General features: G+C 40.6%; 1 protein-coding gene and 1 non-coding gene across 2 annotated transcripts; both read left to right on the top strand.

The window, feature by feature from the left end:
• The first annotated feature begins 1,989 nt into the window (after window positions 1-1,989).
• On the top strand, window positions 1,990-20,882 carry SLC46A3 (solute carrier family 46 member 3). The gene is made up of 6 exons (XM_003818325.4): window positions 1,990-2,196; window positions 7,434-8,304; window positions 10,139-10,222; window positions 16,862-17,018; window positions 19,383-19,463; window positions 20,006-20,882. The coding sequence occupies exons 1-6, from the start codon at window positions 2,008-2,010 to the stop codon at window positions 20,013-20,015; spliced, it is 1,392 nt and encodes a 463-aa protein (XP_003818373.4). The 5' UTR covers window positions 1,990-2,007; the 3' UTR covers window positions 20,016-20,882.
• LOC112436967 (U6 spliceosomal RNA) lies at window positions 17,154-17,259 on the top strand. The gene has a single exon (XR_003025630.4). It is a non-coding gene; the product is annotated as a U6 spliceosomal RNA (small nuclear RNA).
• Window positions 20,883-21,049: the final 167 nt, after the last annotated feature.

The raw sequence follows: 21,049 nt of genomic DNA, 5'->3' as shown, positions 1-21,049 counted from the left end.
CGGAACACCAAAGTCAGACAAGGGCATTCTGTAACCATGATCAAGACAAAAACAAGACCACGTCATAATTTTGTCTGAACACGGACAAAATTTAGGCATTGTCTAAACCACAAAAATGACAAATATGTGTGACTGTTGCTTATCATTCATGACTTTAGCCTCTGTCTAGTCTTGACTCCTTCTAAATAAGACTTATTAAGATACCCAATCATAGAATTACTGCCATTTCCTGACAGCAACCAATCCAGAGTAAGGCCTTGCTTTCTTGAACTCTTCCCAAAATCACATAACGCAAGCCCATAGTAAATTCTAACACCTTCTTACTGAGATGCCCCCACGGTTCCTCATGCATGCATTTCTCCTGGCTTCAAGAAGTAGTAGCTCAATTCTTTTACTACAAGTTGTTCCTGGTGGGTGTGTTGGAGAGCACTGACAACTCCTCCTATGTCCAGGGGCTGTGTTGTGTATACATGCTGAGTGTTTAATTAGACAACCCTGTAAGACTGTTATTATCCCCACGTGGCAGATAAAGACATGGAGGTTCATGAAAATTTAACGATTTGCCCAAGTCCCCCCTCCCCTCCCCAGGAAAAGCCAGCGACCACATTCCAACCCTCCGCTAACTCTGCATTGAGCACTCTCTTTCCTATGCCCTCCACCTGCGCCCATTCCCCTCTTCTGCGGGCCGACCAGGATCCTGCTGGGGGCTACAGCCCAAACATGTTACTTTTCCAACTGTTGTTTTATGTGTTTCTATGAGAAAGGATATTCGGATTCAGAAATGCTTTGCAACTCCAGAGCTGTTGAGCCTGCGGCGCGGCCCACCACTCAACAGCGGTGCTGAGTGGCTGCTCGGTCGCGCGGGATCCACTCCGGGCCTCCGAGGGTGGGTGCACGATCCACTAGCCACTCTCCAGGGGAGAGTGACGTCCGGGTGGACCAATCGCCGCTGGGGCACCGACCGCTGGGCCCAATCGCAGGAGAGCCGGGTAGAACAGTGACAGCGCCGCGGCAGCCGACCCCGCCTCCTCGGCGGACAGCGATGCTCAGCTGGCTGCGGCCGAGTCACCGCCTAGCGCTGGCAGGGCCGCTGACCGATCGACGGAGGCGCCGATTGGCCGATTGTCCACTGCGCAGAAGGAGCAGCTGCTCCGCGCCCCGCCGCGCCGCGCTGAGGCCGAGGTCCGCAGGGCCGCGGGGAAGCCGAGGGCTGCGCGGAGAACCCTGCAGGTGTCACTCGGGACGCGGAAGTGCGCTTGCCGTGGTTTGCTTTACAATACGCTTGAGACACCCCGACAAGCGTAATTTGGTCGAGTTCGACGGGAAAGTACTCTCCCCACCCCAGCGCCGGCCGCGTGGTCCGAGGTTACTGTCCCCGGCGCGTCCTCTGTTGCCCCAGTCCAGAGGCTGCCCTTGAACCCGGGCGCGCACGAGCGCAGGGCATCCGAGGCGACAGCCCCTGGCACGGCCCGACCCGTACCCAGCCTGGCAGGAAGACTGTAATCGTGGGGTGAGTTAAAAATAAGGCCCTTTCGATTGGGAGCTGCTTTTTAAAACGCCCCCTCCCTGTCCGTTTTTAATACGCAGCAAAATAACAATAACAATTGTGCAACTGTCGCTTCCCAAAAGGAACCTCATTGTTGAACTTATGAAAAATCAGTTGGCAATATACAGTGTGGGAACTGTACTGTGATCATTGGCTAACCAAGATGGGTGACAGTTTATGATTTCAAAGACTCAAAGGCGGCTTGAGTCCTACAATGTCCTACTCATAAAAATGGAAAGCATGGCAGCCTCGGGTTGTTACAGAGTACTCTACTCCAAAGTAAAAGTTATTCTCTGAGAAAGTGCTTACTGCCTTTTCTGTTCTCTAGTTTACTTGTTTAAACATTTACTCCACAAAGTTGCTCAAACTTACCCATCTTTGAATATCTAGCCTCTGGGATGAGACAGATGATCTTTCTCCGTTTTCACTTTTTATAGAATACAGCTACCTACCCAGGCAATATGAAGATTTTATTTGTAGAACCTGCCATTTTCCTTAGTGCATTTGCTATGACTTTGACCGGTCCACTGACAACGCAATATGTTTATCGGAGAATATGGGAAGAAACTGGCAACTACACTTTTTCATCTGATAGCAATATTTCTGAGTGTGAAAAAAACAAAAGCAGCCCAATTTTTGCATTCCAGGAGGTAAGAAATTACAATATGCATAGTATTTAATAAAATGGGAATGTGTACCGGGCTTTTGAGTCAAAGAGGACCCTGAACTCATCATCCATTGCTCTCTCTAGGGCGGCCATCAAAGTCCTAAATCCCAAACCTAATGGCCTTTACTGGGATCTCACCTCATTTGAAGTTTCCTGACACCTTTCAAATCTGCCTCTTCTTCTTAAAACACCCTCCTGCTCTGTGACACTAGCTCTTCTCCTTTCTCTCGGAAAATTTCACCACAGTGTCATCTCTTCTGTGGCTGTCTCCTTGCTTTGTCCTAAAAAAAAAAAAAAAAAAAAAAAAAAGTCTGAAAATTGGGGCAGGGCAGGCTGGAATGAGCTACTTGGTGGACAGGGGTGGCTGAAACATGGTGTTTCTGTCTCTCGCTTGCTCTATTCTTCCCCAATCCTTTTACTGTTTCTGCATGTCCCAGCTTTCAGGGACTCTAGAAAGTGGCCCATCACTGAAGATTGTGAGCCAGTGTCTGTCACAGGGTGGGGTGGAGGAGCATTTATTATTTGGTGGTGGTATCAAATCAGCCTTGGCTCTCACGTGTTGAGGAGCAGCTGTGTGGGGACATCTGGAGTGGGGAGTACCCACCATTGACACCAAAGATGTTTAGCCAGATATTAAGGAGGCTTTCTTCCTCCCTCTCCAGCAATCCCCCCAGTTTTTTTGTGTGTAAAACAGGAGGCAGGCACTTCACCATTCTCCTGGTCCCTTGGGCAGTTTTTGACAAAAGTCTACCATTTCAAAATGCAAAGAGATAGTATCCAGGTTTGGAAATTTTTTTTTTTTTCCTACAATGCCTCAAAAACAAATCACACCTGTAAACTCTAAACTCTTCTTCTGGAGGATATTTTGTGATTGTAAAGGAGTGGTGCTGCCTTCCCAGTGAAAGATGAAATGAATTAAAAGGAATTGAGTCACCTCCTGCTGGCTCTGTGAGTCTCTGTGACTGGGAGAAGAGCCTGAGAAGGAGGAAATGGCAAACCACCCCAGAGGCAAGGTTCTAGCACTTCCCGAGGTGTCAGGTGGAACCTTGCTGGGGTGAGGTTAGGCAATTTGGCACAACCCCTAATCTTACTCATTTCCTCATTCCCATGGGAAACGTTTTCTTGGAAGTGATTATTTCTGAGCAGCCTGGAAGACATCAAGGTTCTGGCGTAGAGTAAGGTCATGAAAAAGAAGGGCCCAGTCTATCATTGTTGGACATTTGGGTTGGTTCCAAGTCTTTGCTATTGTGAATAATGCCGCAATAAACATACGTGAGCATGTGTCTTTATAGCAGCAAGATTTATAGTCCTTTGGGTATATACCCAGTAATGGGATGGCTGGGTCAAATGGTATTTCTAGTTCTAGATCCCTGAGGAATCGCCACACTGACTTCCACAATGGTTGAACTAGTTTACAGTCCCACCAACAGTGTAAAAGTGTTCCTGTTTCTCCACATCCTCTCCAGCACCTGTTGTTTCCTGACTTTTTAATGATTGCCATTCTAACTGGTGTGAGATGGTATCTTATTGTGGTTTTGATTTGCATTTCTCTGATGGCCAGTGATGATGAGCATTTTTTCATGTGTTTTTTGGCTGCATAAATGTCTTCTTTTGAGAAGTGTCTGTTCATGTCCTTCGCCCACTTTTTGATGGGGTTGTTTGTTTTTTTCTTGTAAATTTGTTTGAATTCATTGTAGATTCTGGATATTAGCCCTTTGTCAGATGAGTATGTTGCAAAAACTTTCTCCCATTTTGTAGGTTGCCTGTTCACTCTGATGGTAGACATATACACCATGGAATACTATGCAGCCATAAAAAATGATGAGTTCATGTCCTTTGTAGGGACATGGATGAAATTGGAAATCATCATTCTCAGTAAACTATTGCAAGAACAAAAAACCAAACACCGCATATTCTCACTCATAGGTGGGAATTGAACAATGAGATCACGTGGACACAGGAAGGGGAATATCACACTCTGGGGACTGTGGTGGGGTGGGGGGAGTGGGGAGGGATAGCATTGGGAGATATACCTAATGCTAGATGATGAGTTAGTGGGTGCAGCGCACCAGCATGGCACATGTATACATATGTAACTAACCTGCACAATGTGCACATGTACCCTAAAACTTAAAGTATAAAAAAAAAAAAAAAAAAAAAGGGCCCTGAGTCTCACCCAGCGGTCTTATCTCCCTTCAAGAATGTCTCCTATGTCATTCCCGGGAGTGAGAAGCTTCGATCGGCTCACAGTTTCTTTTTTTAAGTGTTTATTCATGCATTAAACAAATGTTTATCACACATTATCCTGTGGTGACAAGGATAAGCAAAACGGCTCTGAACCCGAGAAGCCCAGAGTCTCTCTAGGTTGAGAAAAACACACATAAACAGAATAGAGTTTAACAAATCCTCTTAGTTTCAAAGTTGGGGTCCTAGAGCAGGGATGCTCTTCAGATTTCGGCTCTGGAGACGTTTGTTAATATACATACTTGAATCCCATCCTGGAACCTCTAACACAGTGTTTTTTAACCTTGACTGGACATGGGAATCACCTGAAGTGTTTTTTATTTTATTTTGTTTATTATGTATTTATGCATGTATGGTACTTTTTGAGACAGGGTCTCATTCTGCGGCCCACGCTGGAGTGGAGTGGCGTGGTAATAGCTCGCTGCAACTTTGAACTCCTAGGCTCAAGGGATCCTCTCACCTCAGCCTCCTGAGTAGCTGGGACTACAGGCACGTGCCACTATACTCAGCTAATTTTTGATTTTTTTTTTTTTTTTTTGTAGAGACAGGGTCTTGCTCTGTTTCCCAGGCTTGCCTTGAACTCGTGACCTCAAGTGAGCCTCCTGTCTGGTCCTCTCAAAGTGTTGGGATTACAGGCGTGAGCCACCGTGCCCGGCCTTATTTTATTTTTTTAATTGACAGATAATCATTGTACATATTCATGGAGTATACAGTGGTGTTTTGATACATACAATGTATAGTGATCAGATCAGGCTAATTAGCATATCCATCAACTCAGACATCTCTCATTTCTTTGCCTTGGGAACATTCAATACCCTCCTTCTTGCTATTTGAAACTATATAACATATTACTGTTAACTGTAGTCACCCTGTGGTGCTACAGAACACCAGAACTTATTCCTCCTGTCTAGCTGTAATTTTGTATCCTTTAACAAATTTCTCCTTACAGGCTCGTCAATTTCTGTATTTGATTCTGTGCTTTCTTTTGGCTGACCTGTAGGAGCAGGCCCCCTGGTTGCAGTGGGAGGGACCAGGGAGGAGAGGACAAGAATGTCTGGGAAAGTCTGCTGCTCTTGCCCTCTTGGACTGAGGGAAGACGGGCCTTGGTCCAGCCAGCTTGGTAGCTTCTGCAACCGTACAGGGGGCAAGTGTTGGCCCACCTCCAGCCTGGCCCAGCTGCTGAGAGCCCCCTACTGCCCACAGCAGTGGTCTCATGTCAAAGATTTTTGCCGAATTTTCAAATTGACTTTTTCATTTATTGTTTCTTAATTGGATTAATATTCAAGAGAACCTACTACTCTAGATCCCTTCCCTTAAAGTTGGTGCTCTTAGACCTCTGGGAACCAGAAACCACCCCTACCCTCACCTGCCACCCACGCTGGAGTGGTGGCCTACTCTCTGTTTGCTCCTTAGGACAAAGGAACATTTTTGTTTCCCAGGAGGCACCACCATCACCTTCAGTGATTCATTCAATGACTAAAAACGGTTTAAATCTGTTTTTTAAATCAGCTTAGCATTTCCCAGTATACAAATGGCACACACTTTTTATATTGACTTTGGAAAATACAGAGAAATGGCAAGCAAAAAATGTTTTAAGATCATGCAAAATTCCTTCCATCAAGTAACTAGTGTAATGATTGACACATCTTCCAATCTGTGTGTGTATGTCATCTGTCATTGTCATTTTGGTCCTTGGAAGTTGAGTTTATCTTACTCCTCAGGTCATGACATACTACCACCTTTATTTACTTTTTATTTTTATTTATTTGAGATGGAGTCTCACTGTGTCGCCCAGGCTGGAGTGCAATGGCACAATCTCAGCTCATTGCAACCTCTGCCTCCCAGGTTCAAGCAATTCTTCTGCCTCAGCCTCCCAAGTAGCGGAGACTACAGGCATACGCCACCACGCCCGGCTAATTTTTGTATTTTTAGTAGAGACAGGGTTTTGCCATGTTGGCCAGGCTGGTCTCAAACTCCTGACCTCAAGTGATCCGCCCACCTTGGCCTCCCAAAGTGCTAGGATTACAGGCGTGAGCCACCGTGCCTGGCCTAATTTTTTTAAATTTATTTTTAGAGACAGGGTCTCGCTATGTTGCCCAGGCTGGTCTCAAATTCCTGGGCACAAGTGATGCTCCCACCTCGGCCTCCCACAGTGCTGGGATTATAAGCGTAAGCCACCACACTCAGCCACGGTATGCTACCATCTGTAGACAGTGTAAGGCTCCTCTTTCAATTTTATCTTATTTTAAATTCTTTTATTTAGTAAATAAAGGAATATGTTTCTCACTAATCTATCTGTGAAGACATAGGTAAAAAAAAAAAAAATAAGGGCAACAGCCAAGCTCTCCCTAAATAAAGGCTAATTTTTTTTTTTTTTTTTTTTGTATTTTTTGGTAGAGACAGAGTTTTACCATGTTGGCCAAGCTGGTCTCAAACTCCTGACCTCAAGTGATCCTCCTGCCTCGGCCTCCCAAAATATGAGGATTACAGGCATGAGCCACCACGCCCGACCAAAATCTGAAACTTTTTGATCACCACACTTAACCACAAGTGTAAAATTCCACACACAAGTACTCAATGGCAACTGTTTTATGCACAAATTTGTTTAAAATATTGTATAAAATTACCTTCAGGCTATATGTATGAGGTATATATGAAACATAAATGAATTTTGTGTTTAAATGTGAGTCCCATCCACAAGGTATCTCTCATTATATACATGCAAATATCCCAAAGTCTGAAAAAATCCAAAATCTGAAATACTTCTGGTCTCAAGCATTTCAGATAAGGGATACTCAGTCTGTATTGCTTTATAAACTGTATGAAAATGTAAGCTCTATTAGTCCTGCCCATCCACCAGAGATTCCCCACCCATAACCTACTGGCCACAGGGAAAAAAGCATATGCACCATGATATTTTTATACACGTTGTGTTAACTACTGTAAACACATTGTCTTCTTTATATTTCTTTGCAGGAAGTTCAGAAAAAAGTGTCACGTTTTAATCTGCAGATGGACATAAGTGGAGTAATTCCTGGTCTAGTGTCTACATTCATACTTTTGTCTATTAGTGATCACTACGGACGAAAATTCCCTATGATTTTGTCTTCCGTTGGTGCTCTTGCAACCAGCGTTTGGCTCTGTTTGCTTTGCTATTTTGCCTTTCCATTCCAGCTTTTGATTGCATCTACCTTCATTGGTGCGTTTTGTGGCAATTATACCACATTTTGGGGAGCTTGCTTTGCCTATATAGTTGATCGGTGTAAAGAACACAAACAAAAAACAATTCGAATAGCTGTCATTGACTTTCTACTTGGACTTGTTACTGGCCTAACAGGACTGTCATCTGGCTATTTTATTAGAGAGCTAGGTTTTGGGTGGTCGTTTCTAATTATTGCTACGTCTCTTGCTGTTAATTTGATCTATATTTTATTTTTTCTCGGAGATCCAGTGAAAGAGTGTTCATCTCAGAATGTTACTATGTCATGTAGTGAAGGCTTCAAAAGCCTATTTTACCGAACTTACATGCTTTTTAAGAATGCTTCTGGTAAGAGACGATTTTTGCTCTGTTTGTTACTTTGTACAGTAATCACTTATTTTTTTGTGGTAATTGGCATTGCCCCAATTTTTATCCTTTATGAATTGGATTCACCACTCTGCTGGAATGAAGTTTTTATAGGTTATGGATCAGCTTTGGGTAGTGCCTCTTTTTTGACTAGTTTCCTAGGAATATGGCTTTTTTCTTATTGTATGGAAGATATTCATATGGCCTTCATTGGGATTTTTACCACGATGACAGGAATGGCTATGACCGCGTTTGCCAGTACAACACTGATGATGTTTTTAGGTGAGTTCCAAGTGTAGCTTTAGAACTAACTATGTATTTGATATTCATATAAAATGAATTTAGTCTACTGGGGGAGAAACTTTAATCTAAAGCCCTCTATTTAAGCCATTCTAGTTCAATTAAAGGGTAATAACTAGTTTGCCAGGAGTCAATAAGCCGAAAGCCAAATTCGCTTTAAAAATTTAATCCACTGAATAACCACAATTTCCCAAATGTGTATATTTGCCTCAAAATTGTTTTGAGGAACATTCTTCTTATGAATCAGTTCTTCAATATAGCTTTCATTAAAGTGAAGATTTCTTAAAATGCTGCTAATAAGACTACTTTCCATAAAAATATTTAGGACAATGATATAAAGTATACTAAAAATACTTATAAGAAAAAAACTATATCAATTTAATATATTCAAGAAGAAATTTTTTAAAGACAGGTTTTGCAAATTGATCTTTCAGCAAATTGGCCATTTCATAAATTGATTTTTGATGAATTGCTGGTTGGCAAATTAGACTGCTTCCTTAACTACCTACCTTATAACTGTTTTTGCAGGATTCAAATGAGATACTGCATTGAAAAAGGCTACGGAACTATAAAATGAGACTCTGGGAAAGGTCCAATTTACTCTTTTCTCTAATAAAAGTGTTAACCCCTTACTATCTTGCAGGGAAGCAGTGTGACCAAATAGAATTGGGCCTAACTTCCATCTATAGTACTAGATGATCTTGGGCAAGTTACTGAACTACTCTCAGCCCTCATTTTCTCATCTGTAAAATGGGCGTGGTACTACCTAATTTAGAGGATTACAGTGAACGTTAGGTAGCTGTCAAGCACTCGCTTAGCACAATCCCTACTATTCAATAATGGCCAGTTTTTCTCCCTGTCTCCCTAAGAGCTGCCAAGGTCAGGTAAGTTAATCTATGTGAAAACACTTTGAGAATTGTAAAGTGGTCTGCTAATGTCATATTTTACTATTTTATGATGTAATGAAAACTACTGACTATTAAGGGTCATAACTGAGGACCAGAGGTAATTTGTGTTTATGAAGTTATTCTGCCACAAAGATGAACAGGCAAGATGATAAAGAACCAGTTTACCAATGAATAAATCAATATAATAAAGGCATGCTAACACTAAGAGTGCCAAGTCTGAAAAAAGCACAAACAAAAATGAATTAGCAGTCACAATTTGCTAAATAAGAGGTTAATATATAATTAGGAAAATAAGCAGATCAGTTTTTTTTTTTTTTTTTTTTTTTCTTTGAGATGGAGTCTCACTCTGTCGCCAGGCTGGAGTGCAGTGGCATGATCTGGGCTCACTGCAACCTCCACCTCCCGGGTTCAAGTGATTCTCCTGCCTCAGCCTCCCAAGTAGCTGGGATTACAGGCGTGTGCCACCACGCCTGGCTAATTTTGATTTTTAGTAAAGACAGGATTTCTCCATGTTGGTCAGGCTGGTCTCGAACTCCCAAACTCAGGTGATCTGCCCTCCTCGGCCTCCCAAAGTGCTGGGATTACAGGTGTGAGCCACTGCACCCGGCCAGCAGATCAGTCTTAATCGGCAGATTATATAAATAGATCTAGACCTAAAAATTACATGAACTCTTGTTCTCTGTACTGGAATAAGAATTCTAGAGTAAAGTAACCTTAAACTGACCTGTCCATAGTCTACTTTAATTCATCAAACAGAGTTCTACAATTAATTAATTCAATTTTTAGATACAATGAGTTAGGATGCTTGTAGAAAAGGAAATACTTAGACAGAGTGAAAGTGTTTCCTATTTTAAATTGGCCATTAGCTTTCAGAATGAGCCAGTGATTTTGAATCCTTTCTCTCACAGCCAGGGTGCCGTTCCTTTTCGCTATTGTGCCATTCTCTGTTCTACGGTCCATGTTGTCAAAAGTGGTTCGTTCGACTGAACAAGGTGAGTTTAATTTGCTTAAGAAATATGAATCTACCATCTTTACAAACTCAAATCTGTGTACAGTCAATGTTTAATGCTTCAGAATATTCTACAGCCCTTTTTATGCACGGATCTCCTTTTGAATAAAGTGGTAAGCTCTGTGAGGAAAAGGCTTACACTCTTGCAAGGGAGCCCCTGCCTAGGGCCTTGTACTTTAGAGAGCTCCCTCGGCTCTGGGCCGTGCCCCGCCCTAAGAAGAAAGGAGCTCTCAGGGCCAAGTGGGAGATGCCCACTGGGAGCTCACCACGTCTCCTTCCTTCTAGACTGAACTCTGCCCACCTGGGTCCCTGCAATTCCCAGCCCAATTCTGGGCTCATGTCCAGTAAGGGCCTGGATGATCCTCTTCCTCAGCCACCTTCTCCTGAGGGTGGACTGTGCCCAGTGTGCTCACCTGTAGACCAAGGAAGGAGCCAAGGGGCGACTCCTTCTAAAGGGTGTGGCTGGACTTTGGAATCACAGGGTGGGGCTGTTCCACACCCTGTAATGACCCTTTCTGAGCAGGGTGGTGCAAGGGGTAGAGCAGAATGGGGTGGGCTCCAGCTGGGCACCAAGGGCTGAGGGCCAGTTCACCCTGGGCTACCCTGTTCCTACGTGGAATTCTGAAAACGTCTGAGAATCCTAAGTGTGTGCGGGTCTCCTAGATCATTCGTTACAAAGGGATATTTTTCACAGTAGGAAGGCATAATATATTTTAGTTAACAGTTTGTTGGCCAGATTTCAAATAACTGACCACTTTTAAATCCTAAGAATATAATATATAGGCCTCTGATAATGTTCTTACACTGGCCCCTACAAATGTCACAGCTGGGCCTGACTCAGAGTCCTAGCAGAAAACGGGGCCCCACTCAGCTGGTTCAATCAAGAAACTTTCATGAAGGCCATTATAGAGAGTGGGCATTGTCGAGGCAGCCAGAGAGATGCCCCAGATAGGAAGCAGAGAAGAAACACCATAACCTTTCTCCCCCATCATCCTTTTAACCAAGTGCAGCAGGAACTCGGGCCAGCAAGAAAGTCCAAGTCATATAATTTGTGGGGTCAGCCTCCAAAGCACAGAGCAGGGTACACAAAGTCAAACAGTTGAAGGGGCAGGCAGAGAATAACCAGGATGCAGCAAAGACAAAAATTAAATTTCCAGTGAGAACTAGTTACTAGTTAGATATCAGGCATATGGGCTTGTCCTCCTTCCCTTTTGTATCATATGAATCTTATTAGACATTGGCACTTTCTTTAATGTCATATCTTAGCCCGGTGCTGTGAATGTACTTATGTGATTTATGAATAATTCATAATTATGCTGTTGTATTTTTACCAGTTTAGTCAATACTGGAGAAGGCTACATAATTCAATAAATTAAAAATATATTTCTTCTTTTACTTTCTGTCTTTTTTTTTTTTTTGAGACTGAGTTTCACTCTTGCTGCCCAGGCTGGAGTGCAATGGTGTGATCTCAGCTCACTGCAACCTCTGCCTCCTGGGTTCAAGCAATTCTCCTGCCTCAGCCTCCCAAGTAGCTGGAATTACAGGCTCCTGCCACCATGCCTGGCTAATTTTTGTGTTTTTAGCAGAGACAGGGTTTCACCATGTTGGCCAGGCTGGTCTCAAACTCCTGACCTCAGGTAATCAGCCTGCCTCAGCCTCCCAAAGTGCTGGGATTATAGGCGTGACCCACCGCACCCGGCCTCTTATTTTTCACTCATAAGATGTAGCTATATATTCACACATCTGTTTATAGATGATGTGATGATGATTGCTTTGAAAACCAATAACAAATGGAAAAATTTATATAAACTATGTAAAAATCTATCTGCTTCTTTGGATTATGCAATAGTTTCTTAGATATGACACCAAAAGCACAAGAACAAAGGAAAAATTGATAGATTAGACTTCATCCAAAAACTTCATTCAAAGTTTGTCCTTTGAAAAATTTTTATGTTTCAAAGGACAACATCAAGAAAGTGAGGCCAGGCGCAGTGGCTCACATGTGCAGTCCCAGCACTTTGGGAGGCCAAAGCGGGTGGATGACCCGAGGTCAGGAGTTCGAGACCAGCCTGACCAACATGGTGAAACCCCATCTCTACTAAAAATACAAAAAAAAAAAAAAAAAAAAAGAAAAAGAAAGAAAGTGAAATGACAACCGACAACCCACAGAATGGGAGAAGATATTTGCAAATTATATTTGTCTGAGCAGGAACTCGTATCCAGCATATTTAAGAACTCTTAAAATTCAACAACAAAAAGACAACTCAATTTAAAAATGGGCAAAGGATTTGAATAGAAGATATACAAGTGACCAATATGTGCATGAAAATGCTGGATATCATTAGCCATCAGGGAAATGCAAAGCAAAACCACAGAGTGGGCTGGGGTGGCCAAAATAAAATAGGCCATAGCAAGTGTTGATGAGGATGTGGAGAAATTGGAGCCCTCATACACTGCGAGTGGGAACATAAAATGGTGCAGCAGCTGTACAAAGCAGTTTGGCAGTTCCTCAGAAAGTTAGTTGCCTTATGACTCAGCAGTCCCTCCCCTACTTACATACCATGAGAAGTGAAAGCATATGTCCACATAAAATCTTGTTCATGGCAGCATTATTCATAATAGCCAAAAAGTGAAACCTATGCAAATATTCATGAACTGACAAATGGATAAACAAAATGTGGTTTATCCATCCAGCAAACTGCTCTTCTGCAATAAAAAGAAATATCGTTCTGTTACATGCCATAACATGGATGAACTATGAAATGATTATGCCAAATTTAAGAAGCTAGTCACAAAAGGCCACATATTGTCATTTAAATATGATTCTGTTTATGTGAAATGTGCAGAATAGGCAAATCCATAGAGACAGAAATTCGATTAGGGCTTGACTGGGGCTGGGGAAGGGGAATGACTACTTATGGGTATACAGTTTCTTTTTGGGGTGATGAAAATGTTCCACAGATAGTGGTGATGGTTGCACAAATCTGCAACATACTAAGAACCACTGAATTGCAGACTTTAAAAGGGTGAGGTTTGTGGGATGTTAATTATATCCCAATAAAGCTATTGGGAAAAAAAATTTACCTGCTTTGACTTAGAGCTAAAATAGAGCTGTCAAGAGGTATAGTTTATTTTTGTTTATATTTGGTTTAGTTTATAAAGGCTTTTAAAAAATTTTTTTATTATACTTTAAGTTCTAGTGTACATGTGCACACCGTGCAGGTTTGTTACATATGTATACATGCGCCATGTTGGTGTGCCGCACCCATTAACTCGTCATTTAGCATTAGGTATATCTCCTAATGCTTTCCCTCCCCCCTCCTCCCACCCTATGACAGGCCCCATGTGTGATGTTCCCCTTCCTGTGTCCATGTGTTCTCATTGTTCAATTCCCACCTGTGAGTGAGAACATGTGGTGTTTGCTTTTTTGCTCTTGCGATGATTTGCTGAGAATGATGGTTTCCAGCTTCATCCATGTCCCTACGAAGGACATGAACTCATCCTTTTGTATGGCTGCATAGTATTCCATGGTGTATATGTGCCACATTTTCTTAATCCAGTCTATCATTGATGGACATTTGGGTTGGTTCCAAGTCTTTGCTATTGTGAACAGTGCCACAATAAACATACGTGTGCATGTGCCTTTATAGCAGCATGTTTTATAATCCTTTGGGTATATACCCAGTAATGGGATGGCTGGGTCAAATGGTATTTCTAGTTCTAGATCCTTGAGGAATCACCACACTGTCTTCCACAATGGTTGAACTAGTTTACAGTCCCACCAACAGTGTAAAAGTGTTCCTATTTCTCCACATCCTCTCTAGCACCTGTTTTTTCCTAACTTTTTAATGGTCACCATTCTAACTGGTGTGAGATGGTATCTCAGTGTGGTTTTGATTTGCATTTCTCTGATGGCCAGTGATGATGAGCATTTTTTCATGTGTCTGTTGGCTGCATAAATGTCTTCTTTTCAGAAGTGTCTGTTCATATCCTTATAAAGGCTTTTAAAAAGTCATCTCCGCCAGGTGCAGTGGCTCACATCTGTAATCCCAGCACTTTGGGAGGCCGAGGTGGGAGGATCACTTGAGACCAGGAGTTCAAAAGCAGTGTGGGCAACAGAGGGAGGCTCTATCTCTATGAAAAATAAAAATAAAAAAGTCATATCATACTGTTAAATATAGTAATATTTTAAAATGTTTACATTTTGGCATTTCTTATTTTGAATTACGGTAACTGTGAATTGTGACTTCATTATTCTAGGATACTTACTTTGTTCTTAACTGCAAACTAAACAATCTTTTGGATGATGTCAACATTTCTATAACTAAATGTATTTGCATCCTTCATTATTATTTAAATTGGCCATTTTGTGAAAATATTAGGCACTTTAAATAATCAGAGGAGTGGGGAAATACTGCCGAAGTTTTCAGGTGGCTCTCATTATTTCTATTATCTTAAATAAGAAAGGTAAGAAAGTGGAATTCTGGTAATTATTTTGAAATCTCTGTGCTCTGCACCACTGTGAACTCATAGCTGAAGCTGCCTTGGACTATTTTACCTGGGCATCACCCATATACTCCTTGTTATTATAAATTGGGAGACAGTAAAACAGACTTGATTTTTGAGGTCTATTGCATTAAAAAAAACAGAATTTAGAAGATGAACTCAGTTGTACTTAGCCTTTAATCCTGTTTTATCTCTGGCAACTATTAAACAAGTTGAACTGCTCATAGAAGTTGGGCAATAAGCTAAAGCTACTTCATAATAGTATGGTTCCATCAGAACAGATGGTGCAGTGTCTGACCTATTTCCCATCAAGAATAGATTAAAACTCTTACATAATAGAACTAGTACTGTGCAGTCTGTTTTCCATAGCACTATTCCTGGCTGCAGAAAGAGATCAGAAATAAAAGAAAATAATGTAGTTAGACAAGTAGAAGAACATCCTTCCAATTAAACTGACTTAATGTATTATCATAAATCATGGAGGCAGTAAGTCTGCATGCTACTTGATGACTGGTAAATGGGATCCTGAATTAAGCTTTGATTCATTCATTTGACAAATATTTATTAAATGTCTGCCATGCACCCGGACAGCTGAGCCCTAGGGATACAGCTGTGAGCAAGGCAGATGTACAAGGCAGATCGACAAAGCTTTCATTTTAGTCAAAAGAAGACACATAAGTGAGCACACGATATTTTGCAGAGATAGACGTATGTTTTATGAATGTATGTCCTATCATTCAATGAATAATTTGAAGCAATAGATGGGAATATGTACAATAAAATGAAAAAGTTTAAATAGATAAAAATCAATACACAGTCTAAAAGATGAAGACCATGGGGAAAATTAGAATATACACATAAGCCATATCTAACTTTGAAAGATAACCCTCAAGCTTGGCCATTTCCTTCCTATCAGTCCAAGCAAACACAATTATTTACATGATTTGTATTGTCAGTAAGAAAAATGCATTGCAGTTTTTCATGGAAAAGTAAACCTGGCAAAGTAGGGAACAAGCATAGTGGCTTGTTGACAAAATCTGCAGAAAGCAGAAGCTACATATATAGGAACTGAGACCAAGAAAGCCAGGTCAATCTGACTGAAAATGGTCATGAAATTTTATATCTGATGATGAGCAATTTGACAAAGAGGAAGAAAAGCACATGAAGATGGCCAGCCTGTCTTTTGGAAGTTTAACTCTTCAGTTGACATGGTCTTGGATTCCAGACAAAACTAAACATAGGTAGAATACTGTCTGTTTCTCTCTGATTGTGAGCTTGCACTGACCATGCAGACTTCATGAACAATGCTGAGTGGCCTACCCTTGACCAACTTTGGTGTATAGCAAGTGTGACCATAGCAGAATCCCCACTCTTCATCTTGTAAGGCACCTTAGGGCAGAGGCAGTTGCAAGCAATAAGGTGGAAACATATGTTTTAAAGAATCACTTAACGTTAAACTGTGGCATAAACCTTCACTAGAGCACAAGATGGTTAATTTGATGAGTCAAACATGCAGAATCTAGTAGCGATGGGATTTTTTGGTGACTTTGAAGAGGGATAAAATTCCAGTTGCAGAATGTATAAGAATCTCCTCTCTTTGTCTGCAGCTGTCACTTGCCAGACTGAGGAACAGATAAGAAGGTTTTCTTTACCTTTCAAAAGGCTCTTGCAGGAAGCATTGCTTGTTAGGAGCCATCCTGTGCTTTCAGTTGTCACAGATTAGCATGGGGATGGAGGGTGGGAGACAGCATCCTGAAGAGCAGGGGTAGGTGTGGCTTTGCCTGGGGCTGTGGCAGAGAGGAGAGACATGCAGTTATCAAAAGAGTCAGCTGTACTGTCTTTTTAGCTTTGCCCTGTGGACACTGGAACTCAGCTATTTGGAGTTTCCAACATCTCTCACATCAGGTCCAAGGAGAACCTTTCCCTTAGTTTCCTCAGCTGCAGAATGGGCTGCTGACTTCTCAGGGACTTTGAGGGAATAACTTTCATTTCATTCACCCAGCAGTGCCCTCATGTTTACTGTTTTCAATGAGTAACAGTTGTCTCCATTTGTTTGTGTTTGTTGTTTTGTAATTCTGCCTTTTTTTCCCTCTCTCTCTATCCCTACTCCAAACAGGTACCCTGTTTGCTTGTATTGCTTTCTTAGAAACACTTGGAGGAGTCACTGCAGTTTCTACTTTTAATGGAATTTACTCAGCCACTGTTGCTTGGTACCCTGGCTTCACTTTCCTGCTGTCTGCTGGTCTGTTACTACTTCCAGCCATCAGTCTATGGTATGTCATTATTTTTAATCATTTTATCAGAGGGTATATGGATTAAGTGAATTCCCTAACCTCACCAGTAAATTACATAGATCTGTTGAAATTTTGCCTCAGAATGTGCTTTTCTCAAGAACTTTTAGACATGAAATACTCGCTTCAGCAGCATATATACAAAATTGGAATGACACAGTGAAGATTGGCATGCTCCCTGTGCAAGGATGACAGGAAAATTCATGAAGTCTTTCATATTTTAATAAAATAAATTTTTTTAATTAAAAAAAAGAGAGCCGGTCATGGTGGTGTATGTCTGAAGTCTCAGCTAGTCAGGAGACAGACGGGAAGATGATTTTGAGCCCAGGTGTTTGAGACCAGCCTGGACAACATAGCAAGACCCCCATCTCATTAAAATAAATAAAAATACGTGAAAGCATCTGTCAATAATTTGGGGAGACTTAGGAAGAAAAAGAGAGTGACATGGGTGAAGAACTAAAAGAAAGATTGTGTTCGTTATAACTCCCCACCTTTAAATCATTGATTAAATTAGCATCTAAAATTAGAGATGTATACCTTTAAACTATGATTTCCCAGAGTACAATATCCCCTGATGGTCAAAGATTGCTGTAATGAGATTGACTTTCACATGGATTCTTGTATAAATGACAAAAGCAGATAGGATGTGCTGACTATTGAGTTCTCTTTCCAGAGTTGGCTTGTTTAATGACTTTGTCTTGTTTTAATGACTTGTTTAAACTTTAATGTTTAAATGTTTTTAAATTTAAATATTCAAATTAAAGAAGCACAAAATTCCATTTATGAATAGTACATATAATGGATAGATCAGAAGCATAAATATAAAAGCAATATTTATGCCTTCTTTTTGCTTTCTATTTAACAAAAAATGTGAGCCAACTAGATGAATGATTGCTGAAACGTCCAAGCAAATTTATTTGACACATTAATGAAGAGCTCATTAATCTGTTTCTGCTGAGCTCTGTGCATTTCACGTGGCTGATAGCATAGCACAGTGACGGGAATCAAGGCAATGGGGCCACAAGAAGCCAGGCCTTCTCTGCTTTCTCCTAAGCACTTTGGGGTAAGGCTCTGAGTTAGGGAGGAAAGTTCCTATAAGCACAGGTGTTAAGCATCCTGCCAAGATGGCAAACTCCCTAAAGGGCTGGCTCATGTCTTATAATAGGAGCTCAGTACTTATTGTTTCTATTGAATTCTGATACCTAGATCTGTGTCAGAGAACAACAGTATTTGCAGTTCCTCTAATTTTGATGAAAAGTTATTTATACTAGTTATCTTTTTTAAAAAGGGACTATTCACCTATCGAATTAACAAAATTACCAATACATGCTGTGCTGGTAAGCACATGAGACAACTGATCTTACACATTGTTGATAATAGTGCTATTCAGCTGTATCATAAAGCAATTCATGAATATATCAAAAGCTCTTTTTTCAAAGTTCATAGTGATTGATCCAGCAATTCCTTTTAGAAACATACTCTAAACAAATAATGAGTAATTTTGTCAAAAATTGATATATAAAAACGTTAATTACAGCAAAAAAATTTTAAGTGACCAAACTGTCCAACAGTGGGAGAATGTTTAAGTAAATGATGGTACAGCCATTTCATGAAAAATGACTTAACTAACAAGAATTGTAGCAGGTACCGTGGCTCACACCTATAATCCCAGCACTTTGGGAGGTTGAGGCAGGAGGACTGCTTGAGGCCAGGAGTTCAAGACCAATCTGGGCAACATAGTGAGACCCCCATCTTTACAAAAAAAAAAACAGATTTTTTTAAACAGTAGGAAAATAACACTTAAATTAAAGAAAAGAATTGCATACATGGTGAGTAGAATAATAGGTAATTCTGATTTTAGTCTTCACATGTTTATAAATTCTGTTATAACAGATAGATAAAAGGCAGTTGTCCTTTTAATAATAAGGTAAAGTAGATGGGCTTCTGAGTTTTTTTTTAACCCTACACTGCTCAATATTTTAAAAATCAAAATTACGTACTGTCTTACCTCCAAATGTCCAAGCTTCTGAGCTTCAGCTATAGCTATTGAACAGGAACTTCAGTAATAGCTTTAGTTATAACTAGTTTATGTGGACTACACAGAGTTAACAATGGGACAGATGGGATATCTTAGGGGTCTAGAAGAGAAAAAAAATCATGCAGTTTTAAAATTATTTTAAGAACACCATGCATGAGTCAGCTGGATTCAAAATGCCAGGATACTCCTCCTAATAATCTGCATAATTTATTAAAAGCTATGTAACTGGGAAAAAAAGTTGGAAAACAGATTACTTATTTATGTATTGTCTTAATCTCAACTTTAAAATGTCTTGTTTCCTTTTATAGTGTTGTCAAGTGTACCAGCTGGAATGAGGGAAGCTATGAACTTCTTATACAAGAAGAATCCAGTGAAGATGCTTCAGACAGGTGACTGTGATTTAAACAAAAAAAAAATCTATGAATGCACATATCATATACCATGACTTCTGAAGACTATAAATGAATTCCACAATCAGTGCTTCACTGAGAACCAATTTTACCTATCTTTTCTTCTAAACTGAACAGTCAGAGAGACAGCTCCTGGCTTTAGCTTCTTGTGGTACCACGCACTTTGAGCACTTTGTGCGTATCATGCAATATACTTGCAATAAACAGAACAAATCTCAAATACGCCTCACTTTTAGACTTCGAAGAGAAACATTAAAACTTAAGGGTGTAAGGAGGGATCAAGAAACTTGATAAGGTCAAAAGCAATAATCTCTCTGACATATTCCAGGCTCTTACACTAAGACCAAAGAGAAATCTTTACCTCAGTTTCTTCATCAGCAGAATGGGTTTCTGGCCTCTCTCAGGGATAATTTTGAAGGCATAATGAAAATTATGATGAATCACTCATTGGTAGGAAAATAATGATATAAGTTTCAAATATGTATAATTTTACCTATACTTGGTAATGCTTTGTTTTATAGAGCCTGTTAAGCTGCTATTGATAGTCGGAGCTTATATACTGTGACTTCTGAAGACTATACACGAATTCCACAATCAGTGCTTTGTTGATACAAAATCCTTAAAAGGGAGGCACTTTAAAGAATATGTATTTTTCACTTTTCTTAATATGTTTCATCAGTGACAGGCATGATAATATTTCTATATGTAATGGGTAATTGGGAAAAAATAGATTATAAATAAAATTGCTCTAAAGAAGTTAAAAAATTGAATGAACAGCTAATACTGGTATAAAGTAACTAATGTTTGGAGCCAACATTTGTTCCTTGTGTCAGCAAAAGGATATTCACATTCCATGATCCCTGGCTGAGAATTCTGCCTCTAGTCTTTCTTACCCAGCTGTTGTCTATCTTTGTTCAATTATAAATACTGATAAGGGCATTTTAAAAATACGATCTTGTACTCCTTAAATTTGAATCCGTCAGCACGGTCACTCATAGGAAAATGATCAAACAAGCAAGCCAGTCATGATTTGACCCCTTCCCATCTCATTTCTTACTGCCTTACGCTCATCCTGAGGTCCACCTTGGTCTCTAAAAACACCATGTGCTCTCATGCCTCTATGTCTTTTCACACACTGTTCCATTTGCTCTTCCTCCCACATTACATTGAAACTTTCAAGCCTCGGTCAAAACATTGCTTCTTCTGCATAGCAGCGTTCTTGACATCCCTCCTTACTCCCCAGTCCCTACAGGGCTTCCATAGCTCTTTGTGTGTACTTCGATCCCAGCATTTTCCATCGACTTGTAATTGTTTCTGCTACCTGACAAACATCGCCTTGAGTACTGGGACAACCTTTGATTACTCATTATATCCTCAATAAATATTTGTTGAACTAAACTAAATGACTACAAAATTTTATTTTTACTTGTAAAAATCATTTAGAGCTATATATTTAATGCCTTATGAGAGTAACCACTGTTCTCATGCCAATCATTAAGCCAGCCTTGCAAACAAATTGAAAAATATGCCAGCTTATACACTTTCAAACTGATTTACAGTATCTT

The sequence above is a fragment of the Pan paniscus genome, chromosome 14 (genome assembly GCF_029289425.2).
Source record: "Pan paniscus chromosome 14, NHGRI_mPanPan1-v2.0_pri, whole genome shotgun sequence".
Lineage (NCBI taxonomy): Eukaryota > Metazoa > Chordata > Mammalia > Primates > Hominidae > Pan > Pan paniscus.
The sequence above is the reverse complement of the archived record's forward strand: the minus strand, read 5'-3'. Positions and strand labels throughout refer to the sequence as shown.